General features: G+C 39.9%; 1 protein-coding gene and 1 long non-coding RNA gene across 2 annotated transcripts; one reads left to right on the top strand and one right to left on the bottom strand.

Annotated features, from left to right (window-relative positions):
- Window positions 1–579: 579 nt before the first annotated feature.
- LOC146578616 (Fc receptor-like protein 5) lies at window positions 580–6,090 on the bottom strand. The gene is made up of 7 exons (XM_085268984.1): window positions 5,966–6,090; window positions 3,638–3,924; window positions 2,244–2,335; window positions 1,876–2,139; window positions 1,551–1,796; window positions 1,342–1,464; window positions 580–759 (listed from the first exon to the last, which is right to left on the bottom strand). Exons 2-6 carry the CDS (start codon window positions 3,676–3,678, stop codon window positions 1,367–1,369), a joined length of 741 nt encoding a protein of 246 aa, XP_085125110.1. The 5' UTR covers window positions 3,679–3,924; window positions 5,966–6,090; the 3' UTR covers window positions 580–759; window positions 1,342–1,366.
- On the top strand, window positions 4,728–5,390 carry LOC146578617 (uncharacterized). The gene is made up of 2 exons (XR_014891579.1): window positions 4,728–4,821; window positions 4,899–5,390. It is a non-coding gene; the product is annotated as an uncharacterized LOC146578617 (long non-coding RNA).
- Window positions 6,091–12,829: the final 6,739 nt, after the last annotated feature.

Raw genomic sequence — 12,829 nt, 5'->3', positions numbered from 1 at the left:
TGCTAAGGATCAGATCTCTATCAGTATGCAATCGATTATAAAGCTCTAAGCACATATAAGTAATATAAATATAATATAAACAATATAAACCTCACACTGATTTTGCTCCTGTAGATGAAGACTGTTTGTTTGTTTGCTTGTAGTTTGGTTTCGCAGAGAAAACATGATTGCAGACTAAAGGCCAGCACTTTGTGTTCTTACTCACATTTGAAAGGTCATAAAATGGTTAAAGAAGTCTCAATTATTTGCACAGCCCATTGTTATAATAATCAATAATAAATGAGTTATTGCTAATTTTACAATGAACTGATCCTTTTAGACATATTCACCATGTAATGCACCAGTGTCATCAATAGATGGGAGCAGACTTTAAATGCTTCACAGTTTTCAGACTCTGGAGTTTCTGCTGAGCAGCAACGAGATGTAACTCACACTGACTCACACTTTCATTCTGCTGAAGTTTGTCAGACACAAAGAGCTCTCAGCTCTCTGCTTTCATCTTAAAGTACTGAGTGAGACCTTACAAACGTCTCCTCAGACAAAGAACATTTAAAATACAGACAACTGTGACAAAAAATGTAAAGACAAAGAAAATATTGATTTATTATATCTTTTTTGGTTTACATTTTTTACATTTTAAATCTATTTGTTAGTTTGTTTTATCAGCAGAACCTTTTAAAAGAAACACAAAGAAAGACCAGAAGCTTGGTTGCAGTTGTTGGTCTGGTGGCTCACGTCTCAGATCTGTGGCGGCAGAAACTGTAAACAAACAAACACCAAAGAGAAAAATAAGCAGCTGTGCACACAACCAAAACTGTCCCTCAGAAACTACAAACATATTTAGAATTATCATTATCAGAGGGTTTGAACAAATAAACAATGGCCTTTATTTCAAAACACACTTCACTGGACAATGTCAAAGAATATAACTCAGATCTTCCTCCAGAATTTTCACAATAAACGTTTGGCAACCAAACTCTCATGTATATGCTTTTAATGTGAAAGACACCCAGCAGGAAGTCCCAAAAAGTTGATTCTGTTCATCTGGAAGTTTTCAATGGGAGAAATGTTTCGTCACTCATCCAAGTGACTTCTTCAGTCTCAGCTGACTGCAGGTTGCCCAGTACATGCATGATGACTGAAAATAGCACCACTGAATGAACAATGGGCTGTGAGGTTCTGTGTTTTATATAATGTCCCCACTTTTATTTTTAGCTGCCCATCCAAACACAGCAGACTAAGCCCCCTGCTCATGTTGCTGATACTCTTCCTGATCAATTTAAAGGAACAGTTTTAGGAAACAGATTTATCTTCTTTTTACTAAATGAAAATCAGCTGTACCTCTGGGTCTGTTTTCTCAGATGTCTTATGTTCTCACTGCAGCTGGATCAGGGGTAGATGCAGGGTTAGAGGTGGATGGAGGTGGAGGCGTGGATGTAGGTGGAGGTGTGGTGGTGTGTTCCCCTAAAATAAAGCAAACACAGTCATTAAGTTGTCGTCACATTGTGAATGTTGAAAGCTGCAGAAACACAGACAGGTGAGTGTGTCACCTGTGACAGTGATCCAGCTGGATGGAGACTCTCCATGACCGCTGATGTCACACTTGTAGAGGCCTTCATCAGACCTGGAAACATGCTGGATGGTCATGTGACCTGTAGGCTGCTTCCTGATGAGGGAGCCATCTTTATAGAAAGCAGCTGGGAGGTTGGAGGGAGTGGTCTTTGTTTTACAGAGCAGAGTGACGTCATCTCCCTCCATCACAGGGAGGACAGGACTCTGCAGGATCACTGATCCACCTCAACACAGAGACAAACTACAGCATTTCATCCATTTACACACAGCTTCATCAACACTAACTCCACACACTCAGCTTACCAGTGACTGTCAGGTTAACCATGTTACTGATGGGACCCTCTCTGGACTCACACCAGTAAACTCCACTGTCCAGTAGGAAAACAGTGGTGTTACATGAAGAACCATTTACTTCTCCCCACCCCTCTCCTCCACACTGAGTCCTCTGTTGTTTGCTTGTGTTTCTCCTCAGAGTCCATCCAGCAGAGCTGTCGTCCTCCTCACAGCTCAGAGACACAAAGTCTCCTTTAAAGAACTGAGAGCTGCTGGGACTCACAGTCAGACGAGCTGTGAGGGTTAAAATGAAAATGATCCACACGGAAAAGTGAACAACTCATTTGTTTGATACTGTTTTGTGTTCTGTTTCTTAGTTGCATTTATTCTAAAATCACCTTGTAAAGAAGCGCCCAGGGAGCAGAGGAGAAAGCAGAAAAGCCACATTTCTGGAACAGGAGCTCTGACAGCTGATCTGCTGCTGCTGGCTCTGTAAAATCAATGTAGACAAAATCTGGATTTGTCTTTACTGTGACAGTCAAAGGTGTGTGGGAGGTGCCACTTCAATAGGAACACCTCTTTAACCCAGTGAACTCAAACACAGGCCTGAGGTCTGCTGCTAAGTCAATAACAGGATCCTGCTTTTTTTCAGTGCAGCAGGAGGTGAAAACAGGTTGACGGGATGTGATGTAATGTGAGTGGTGGTGATGTCAGCAACAGTAAGGTTTTTACATGCACAATTTAACAACCATAGTACAGAAACCCTGAGCACACATCAGAAACCGTCCTCATCAGTCTGAGTAAATGCTGTGAAAGCTCCATCAAAGAAGCACCAACAAGCTCAGCAGCAGCAGCTTCTACATAAAACCACAGATTATAAACATCCACCAACTTTCTGCTGAGGAGGAAGACGCTCCGACCTGAAACCACAGGTGCTTCGTGTCTCCAGCTGAAAATTTAACTCATATTTTCTGTCCTTTGTTGGGGTTTGGTGACTCCCCCTGAAACCTTTATCACGCTTGCATCTTCTAAAACCAATTAATTAATTAATTAATTCAGAGCATGTGAGCTAAAGTTTGAGAAAAGCCAAGCCTCTCTATGAAATCTGACATCTGATGTTAAACAGGTTTTATGGGTAACGCTCATGTTTTCTGTGTTAACACAACATGAGAGGACTTTAATTTGATCTATGTGAGGTGAAATGTGGGTCAGGTTCCCTGCTGTCAGATAAAACCCAGCTCAGTGTGAACTGTGCTGTCATTGCTCTAAAAATCTTTGTGTCTCTGAAACGCTGAGCCTGCACACAGAAGTGCATCTAGACTTCACAGACAGCTGAGCATCATGCATTCACACAGCCAGGACTGAAACTGTTTGTTCCTTCCTTCTTATTGAAATATTCCACGTATAACCTTCATGTTCATCTCAGCTGTAAGTGGAAAAGCTTCATGACACTCACGATAAAATATTTTCTGTAAACACAATCATGTGGTGTCAGTCTGAGCTGCCTGGACTCAGTTCTACTTTTATTTAAAAGAAGAGAAGTGTCTCCTCTCTCTTGATCTGCGGTCTACGCTGTGTGTTTAAGTCTTTGTGCAGAATCCGTGTTCCTGCTCTCATTTACTGTCTTAGCTGTTTGGTGGTTGTTGAAATTTTGTGAGATTTCACCAGAGATTCTGGCATTTCGGGCAAAATACATTTATATTAAAAAGTCGATTCAGGATTTTAATGAATCGATTTTACGTTATCCAAGCCAGAATCGATTTTAATGGATAAATCGATTATAAAAACCCACCCCTTTCTGGATGAGACGACAGTCGTATGTTCCAGTATCATTAATCGTCACATCCTTCAGAATCAAAGACACGTCTCCATCCTTCATCTGTCTGTCCTGCAGATCCACCCTGTTCTTAAAAGATGGATGCTGCTCATCTATTTCAAATCGCTCATCATTGTACAAAAGCACATATTTATCTCCCAGATCAGCTCTGCTCCACTTCACAGCTCTGATGGGTTTGCCTTGTGGAGCTCGACATGTCAGAGTGACGTTCTGTCCAGACTCAGCTGTGATGTGTTTCTGGTCTGAAAGAGGAAACAACACAGAGCAGAGAGGTTAAAGGTCAAAGTACAACTGATGACTTCACAGTCAGGAGCTACAGACAGACCACATACATTTAAATTAACAAATGTAAGAATGCGATCTAATGAAGCTTTTTAAAGAAACCACCTTATCTTCTTAGAAATAATCAACATAAATATTTTTTTAGTGTGTAGTTTAGTTTGATCCTGCTGTAAAGGAAGTGTGTATTAGGAATGAATAAGCATGCATCAATCATGCTATGAACAAATATTAAACTATCTTTTTGCTTTACTCTTGCTGCCTCGTCCGTACAGATGAATGTGTTTAACTATGATTTAAGCTATGGTGGCTGTAGCTCAGGTGGCAGAGCAGGTCAGCCACTAATCAGAAGGTCGGTGGTTCGATCCCTGGCTGCCTCCTGGCTGCATGCCAAATATCCTTGGGCAAGATACTAACCCCATGTTTGCCTACTGGTGGTGGTGGTCAGAGGGCCCGGTGGCGCCAGTGTCCGGCAGCCTCGCCTCTGTCAGTGCGCCCCAAGGCATCGCCAGTGTGTGAATGACTGAATGTAGTGTAAAGCACTTTGGGGTCCTTAGGGACTAGTAAAGCGCTATACAAATGCAGGCCATTTAAATATAAAAGATTTAGTTGAGTTCTAATTCAGCTTGAGCTCTTCATCTGTGCTGAGAACAGGAAAATCACATCACGTACAGACTCACTGTCATCATGGACATGAACACACGTGTCATGGTCCGGGTGAGCACGGGGTTTTTCCACTCCGCTGGGTTCTACCTTCAGGCAGAGACTCCAATCAGCTTCCACACCTGGTTCCAATCAAGTCACCTGCATATAAGACCAGCATTCACAACAGACCTCTGCCAGATCTTCTGCTAACCCATGTCAGTGCTAGGCTGCGAACCCCATGTGAGAACCCTCAACTACTGCTTTTCCCTCACCGTGTTTTTCTTTGTCATAGGACCCACCTGGCAGTCACGTTTCCCGAACTACTCTCATCTCCGCCTGGACGCTGGTTCTGTCATCTGGTTTCTTCCTCTCCACCATCGGACTACACCTGCCAAGTCCCTGCCAAGTCCCTCACTCCACGCATATTCTGGATCCTCTCTGGACACTCCTCACCCGGAACCCCCTGGACACCCCTTCCTCGCATGACACTTTAAACCTGCAACGCGTAAGCCCTAACCTCCATAGCCTAATCCTGCAGCTGTGATTCACTGGACTGCCACTGACTACTTGTCTCTTCTCATTATAGTGACTGCGTACCTCCATCCAAGCCGCTGCCCCTTTTTTCCATCCGTGAAATCCAGCACCTAGCCATAGCACTCAGTTTCATGTTCACAGTTTGGCCTCACAGTTCACAGTTCATAGCGTTTCATAATTCATAGCATTCATAGTCTCCTGTTGTGTAATTTCACTAGACACTTGTAAATAAAGCACTGTGTTCACGCCCGTTTGCCTCCCTCTGTGTCTGCATTTGAGTCCACACCCACAGCCGGGCCCTCTCGGCCGTAACAACACGTCTGAGTAATTTCATTTTACTTTGTCATTCAGAGAATCCTGTTTGATTAAAAACAAGCTCAGTCTCACCTGCAGAGACAAACAGGAAGCAGAGAGACAGTGACGTCCAGCAGAGAGACACAGAAGTTACAGCAGACATTTCTGCTTCATGCACACTTAGATTTTTAGAAATGTCCAAAGGACGGTGATATTTTCCAAAAAGAGCAGAAGACTTCAGTTTCAAACCTCATGAGATTAAATTGGAACATGACGCTGTGGTAACAGGTTTGTTTGTTTTCAGAGGGAGGGAGGTGGAAGGGTTGAACTCGGATATCAAACATTTATCTATCTCATCCTCTTAATGTTTTTGGTGGTGAATAATAATAATAATAATAATAAAGCAAATGTGAACATTTACATTACTGAAACCTGAGCAAAATTGAGTATTTTGGTCTAAATAACCCAACATGGGATGCCCACATATGTGGACGCCAGGTCCTAGGAGGTTAAAAAAAACAGATCACTGACCAGCAGATCTTTGACAAAAAACCCTGTACTCAGACGACCTTTCAAAGTGCAGACTGGCGCCACACGATCAGACATTTGACCATGAGGACAGTTTGTGTTCGCAGTGAAAGATCCAATCACAACTGTCAGGAAACTTTCCACTGACGGCTGAAATGAACATGAAGTTGTTTCAGGAATATTGAATCACATTAACAGTTCAAACCTTCACTATAGATGATGTTCAGCTCTCTGTGAAGTTTGGGGTGTTTAATGAGTGCACTCCTCAGTCTGAGCTGACTGTCATCTGGTAGCAGGAAAACTGTCCCAAATTAATAATTTCATTGAAAATGTGCCCAAATTAACTACAATTTTAAATCCATTCTTATAGAGTCAATTCAGAAACAATTAATTCAATTCAATTCAATTTAATTTATATAGTGCCAAATCTAGTGAGGAGGTGAAATTATTAACAAGATAATCGACCTCTGTTGGGGTAGCGTTCAGGCAGCTGCTCTGCTCTGTGTTGGTACAGGGCATTGGGGATGATAACAGTGGGTGGATTATATTCTTAAGCTTAGTTACAGCGCTTTCAGAAAGACATCTACTGTGATAAAGTCTACTCTCCACTGCTGTGTAATCAATTATTGTAAATGTAAATGTTATCAGGAAATGATCAGACAGGAGAGGGTTTTCAGGAAACACTGTTAAATGTTCAGTTTCTATGCCATATGTTAAAACAAGATCTAGAGTGTGATTAAAGTGGTGGGTGGGTTCTTTTACGTTTTGAGAGAAACCAATTGAGTCTAATAACAGATTAAATGCCATGTTGAGGCTGTCACTTTTAGCATCTACATGGATGTTAAAATCACCCACAATAATTATTTTATCTGAGCTCAGAACTAAATCAGATAAAAAGTCTGAGAAATCAGACAGAAACTCTGTGTAAGGCCCAGGTGGACGATAGATGATAACAAGTAAGACTGGTTTCTGAGTTTTACAGCTGGGGTGGACGAGGCTAAGCATCAGGCTTTCAAATGAATTAAAAGTCTGTCTTGGTCTTTCATTAATTAATAGGCTGGTGTGAAAAATTGCTGCCTCACCGCCCCCTCGGCCTGTGCTTCGAGATTTCTGGTAGTTAGAATGACTCGGGGGTAGGGCTGTGCGATATGACCAAAATCTCATATCCCGATATAAGACATGTATCGTCCCGATAACGATATAAATCACAAAATTTAACATTTTCTGTAAATTCTGTGAATCTCGGGCAGCTCGACTTGCGGGAAGTGTTTCCAGCTTGGCGTCGCGTACCTGGAGTCGAGTGTTTTAACTGATGCATGAAACTACAAATTTTTAGACATAAGTTGTAACGGCCGCCGTTTTCTTTGTGAGTATTTATTACACGGCGTGCTGCGGGGAAAAGCCTGTTCTAACATTTGAGTCTAAGGTTTATTTTTTAGCACCTGGCAGCTTTTTTTTGCTTCTCATCCATAAACAATCTGCATACTCTTTCACGTAATTCAGTTTATTTTGAAAAGTCTCAACAGGATCTTGAGCTTTATTATGAAAGGCTTATGTGGAAAATAAACAAGCGGACACGTGATGGTTTTACCGTCATTGTTGCTAACGACAACGCATAGAAACAGTCGCCTCTCCGTCCGTAGTTTGGTTATATAAAATATAAGAGAAAGAGAGAACCTTAAGAAATTAAGGTGCTCTCTTCATTTGTATTCTCTTCATTTCAAATACAGATGGTCACTACAGTGAGGTAGTTGTCCTCAAATACAGATGGTCACTGTAGTGACCATCTGTATTTGAGGACAACATGGGGCTAAACATGTCTCTCCTGGTCTGATTGGGGAGGGGACCAGAGAAAACTAGAGAGTCCGACATTGTTTTGGCAAAGTTACACCGATTCAATATTGATTTTAGTGACCTCCGATTGGCGTAACCGGGTGTCATTACTGCCGACGTGAATTATGATTTTACTGAATTTACATTTACCCTTAGCCAGCAGTTTTAATTTTCCTTCAATGTCGCCTGCTCTAGCCCCTGGAAGACAATTGACTATGGTTGCCGGTGTCTCTAGCTTCACATGTCTGAGAACAGAATCACCAATTACCAAGGTTATTATCGTTAACGAAAACTAACGAAATAACGAAAACTAGAAGTGAAAAAACATTTTCGTTAACGGAAATAAAAATAAAAACAAAAAAAGGAAAACTAACTAAAACTGAAACGAGTGTTCACAAAACTAACCAAAATTAACTGAATTTATAGCAAAAATGTGTTTAGTTTTCATTGATGTGCGTGTCATACAATAGGATTTTCAAAAAATATAAACTAAACTAAACTAGCAAACAATTGGTAAAAACTAATCAAAACTGATATAAAATTGAAAATCTGAAGTCAAAACTAAATAAAAATAAAAACTAATAAAAGTTGCAAAACTGCCGCCCTCTTTCCCCAGCTGCTTGGGGTCTGCCGGGGAACAGCTAGCGGTGCCTACGCTATCTTCGGCTGCACCAGCTGGGGTCTGGCTAGCTACGGGTGAATGAAGGGTGCGAAGCCGAGTCTCCAATTCAGTAATCCTGGCCTCCAGAGCTGCAAATATGCTACATTTGTTACAGGTATCATTACTGCTAAAGGAGGCCGAGGAGTAACTAAACATCTGACAGGAAAGTGCAGGAGGGAGAGGTGAAGTACCCATGGTGCTAGCGAGTCTTTTCCCTGTGATGGAGGGAGATGACGTCACTCTGCTCTGTAAAACAAAGACCTCTCCCTCCAACCTCCCAGCTGCTTTCTATAAAGATGGCTCCCTCATCAGGAAGTGCTTTTAATTTAATTAAGCTCTCTGAAATATATCCAATTCTCTGATAGTGACCCTGTAAATACTTATTTACATATCTGACTGATGCCAAATGCTGCAGCACTACAAGATTCATTCAGCCTGAGCTGAACAGGTTTCCATTACATTTTCTGAGTCATAGTTCTGTTTGTTCAATTATAGTCTGAATTTATTTATTCATGCAGTGAATATTTTCCTTGAAATGTAGAAGCTGCTCCACTGGAAGAGATTTCTGAGAGAGGATTTCTATGCATGAGGGAGCTTCAGCCAGTGACCCGTCCAGTCTGTGAGGCTAATGGACTTCTTACTTTTATTACAGCTGTCTTCGTGTTTCTTCACTGAGGTTACATCTGTGTTGGGTTTGTGTTAGCCTGGTTGAAGTTCAAAGTTCAACTTAAATTTAGGTGACTTCTCTCCTGAGCTCTGCTGTGGCTGCTGTCCATGGTGCTGATCAGTAACTGGAACAATGCTAATGATTATTCCTCATATTGTTGTTGCATCCACACTGTGTGTGTGTGTGTGTGTGTGTGTGTGTGTGTGTGTGTGTGTGTGTGTGTGTGTGTGTGTGTGTGTGTGTGTGTGTCCCATATGAAAGTAAATACAGTGCTGATATGAAGGGGAAACAGCATCACATGACTACATATTTCATATATTGTGACATCAGTGTTAACTTAAAATAACATTAACATTTTTTGCTGTCTACAAAATGCAATATGCTGATATTTTCTTTCTTTTTGAAATTAAATGAATGACTGATGTTAAGGTTCCAATATTGAGGAGGGAGAGTACAAAGAACCAGGTCCAGAAGATCTTAGTCAAACAATTGATTTTAATGAATACACACGTGGGAAGACCAGACAGGAACTGATCTCCGACTTATTCAAAGCATAAACAGATGTTTTATATACCATCAGGGTTTGAATTAATGACGCCCGTTCATACGTCACAGATACATTTCATACATAGGTCACATCAAAATCACAATGACCTTTAACACAGTTTAAAAGAACATTGTCTTCATCTTCATAACAGATGTTTCCTGTCAACCTTTCTGATTAGCGCTTCTTCAAAACCGCAGACAATGATTATGCAGTGAGCGAGCGCTTCTGCAAGCCCACAATTACAAGCAAACATGATATCTCACGACCTTACGTGGCACTCTGTGTCACCTCTCACCTACTAACGCTCACAGTCAAACAGAAGCCACTGTCAACTTTTTACTAAAACTATAGATGTAATATAAATTGAATAAATGTTTTAACCAGGAACCTCTACTAAAAGCTTAATAAAAGAATATAAATGAAATAAAAGATAACAATGAAATAATTTCCCTGCTCTCCACACTGAACTCAGTCATTTTAATGAGTGCAGTTACAGACTTCAAGCTGAAAGTACGTTTTATTTCTGACTGTGTTTATTAAATATGTTCACTGTACTCTGGAATAAATACGTCCTGTTTCAGATTGGAAATATACAGAAAATCAGACCAGACTTAGATCAAAACAAGAGATGGAAATTGTTAGATTATAATATTATTTTATGCCATGTTATACCCCTAACTAAAGATTGTGAATTATTATGTAGTTTTAGTTTGCATTATTCTCCTGAATTAGAAGCTGATAACTATTGCATTAGTTAAACTGATTTGCATTACATTAGACTGCTGATTGATTGTGAATGAATGATATTGTTTTATGATGTTATAAGAAATACTGTTTGCAGAAAGGCATCGCCTTATTTGTCTGATTAGAAGAGAACAGAACATGCTGGAGTTTTCTGCCCCATCTCAGCAGGAGCCAAGGTCGTAGCTTAGGCGCCCTGTGAGAGAAAGAATGTGAATGTTTAGGCTTTTATGATAAGGTGGGGGCACCAGAGGCTATAAGAGTTTGAGCAATGCTCCACCATTTTGAGATCTGATGCTGTCTGCGTACGGTGTCCATCTCCCACGCGTGTGTCCATTAAAATCATCGTTTGACTTAACCCGGCCGGACCAGTGTTGTTATTGTGGTTTTTTCATCTTGTGTCCATCCCCAATATTTGAACTCATAACAAAATGAAACTAAAAAGATTCAAGTAGACTCAGGAAAATATGAAATGCTCAAACAAGAAGAATCAAATGTCACTTTATTTTTCTGCTTCTGTTTGTAACAGTGTTCCTGGACCTAATCGAACACAGGAATCCTAAGACTGACTGTTAAACACTCAGTGAAACAACAAAAACCGGCAGAGAAGAGTTTGCAGCATTTAAATACTCTTGTGTTTATTTTAAATTCACACGTGACCATGCTGCAGCAGGGTTTGGCCTGTTCCTGCCGTAGGTCATGATGCAAAAACATGGCTCAGTTAGTCCATTGATAGGTGGTTGCCAGGCCGCACATTATGATATAATGTATAATTCAACTTTTATGGATATGAATGATGAGCTATTTTTGTCAAATGAATTTGTTTGTTCCTTTCATGAGGTTGTAAAGAGAAAAAAGGTCATTTTAGAACATTGCTATGCAACATGATGATATCATGACCTCAGATAAAGATGGGAATCTTCAAGACGCTGAGATTTACCTCGTGTTTATTTTTGGTTGATCAACTCATGATTGCTCACAAAGAGTGGGTAGACAAAACAAGCACAGAGACACAGAGACTCACTGGCTGCCAGCAATACGTTTTCAACAACAAAAGACAAGTTAAGTCTGTTAAATCCAGTAATGCTGCACTAATGAATTACACTAACTATTCACTTTAGCTAAAGTTATTAAGTTAGCTAAAGAGTTGGGATGCTGGTGAGAAGTGAATCTGAAATTATTCGAGAGCTGAATTTTTAAAGGATAAAATGCAGTTTCAAAGCAAATCAATTCATTTTCAAAATATAAATTCAATTTCAATTTAGACTAATTCAAATTCAGTTTTCAAAAGCATTTATTCAAGTTACAATTCAGATTCAATCCGAGCAATTCAAATTCAAATTTAACTTATTCAAATTCAGTTTCTGATGGCACAGATTTCTGCCCATACTTCTGCACCCAAATCCAGGAGACACGAAAACTCAAAATTCATAACAGATGAATAATCATTTGATGTCACTTTTTTTCTTAGCGTTTGTACAGTTACATTTACAGGACTGAAATCTGCTTACATTAAACAGACAATTTGAAAGAAATTATAACATAAAACTGCAGTGAATTCTGTTGTTCGTTTGAACAGAATGAATGTAGCGACCTGCAATTGTGTTTTAGTCTGAATTACTGAATACTGAATACTCTACTCAGTCATTCAATCAATGAATCAATCAATCTTTATTAGCAGACTTTACGTCCATAGCTTAAAAAACAACAACAACAAAACATAAAATATTTGTAATGATATAAAACCATTATATACATAAAATACACAATTACTTAAAAGAAAACGATAAATACACAAACACTTCAACCAGTACTTCCTCAGATTGGATGAGTAACAGGAACCACTCACTGTCTCTGTGAGCGCTAAAATTAGACTGTTAGAGCCATAAATGTGAACATTACATTTCTTAAAAGTACTTTAAAAGTCCAAACACCCACAGCTACAAACATCTGACTGGCACTACCTCCTCTAAGTTTTCTGCGAAGGATTCTCATTGCATCATTACATGCAGCATGCAGCTTCTACAATGTTTTTAAGATGACCACAAGGGGGCAGTATGTAACGGGGTGCAATACCCTTCAAACAAAACCAGTTTAACTGGAAGTGAACAAAAGCTGATTTGCAGTAGTATTTGGCTGCACATAGCGCTTACATCGTTGTCTGTATCTGTCATCATCATCATTAGTTTGATCAGTAATAAATATTTCACCTTTTTATGAACCTCAATAGTTTTTTGGGACAGTTTAAACAGAGAAATTTACCTGTTCATCCTGTTTGGTTCTACATATCAAGACAGAACTTTCAACAGCATTTTACTTTATATCATATAACACACCATATTCAGTACAGATATTAAGAAGCTGCTGTAATCCAGCACTGCTTGGACTAAAAACAACCAGGTCATGATAAGATGATTT

The sequence above is a fragment of the Mchenga conophoros genome, linkage group LG3, assembly GCF_057382185.1.
Source record: "Mchenga conophoros isolate Kocher_MC1m ecotype Shallow Benthic linkage group LG3, M_conophoros_male_GT1.1, whole genome shotgun sequence".
In the NCBI taxonomy this organism is placed as follows: Eukaryota; Metazoa; Chordata; class Actinopteri; order Cichliformes; family Cichlidae; genus Mchenga; species Mchenga conophoros.
Note: the sequence above shows the minus strand (reverse complement) of the source record. Positions and strands in the feature narration are given on the sequence as shown.

What these genes read in the sequence shown, in the direction of transcription:
- LOC146578616 (XM_085268984.1), bottom strand. Translation starts at nt 3,678, where the DNA reads ATGATACTGGAACATACGACTGTCGTCTCATCCAGAAAGGG. An exon ending in GGTTAACCTGACAGTCACTG is followed by an intron (nt 1,797 to 1,875) that starts GTAAGCTGAGTG and finishes CTCTGTGTTGAG; the next exon opens with GTGGATCAGTGATCCTGCAG. An exon ending in CAGCTGGATCACTGTCACAG is followed by an intron (nt 1,465 to 1,550) that starts GTGACACACTCA and finishes GCTTTATTTTAG; the next exon opens with GGGAACACACCACCACACCT.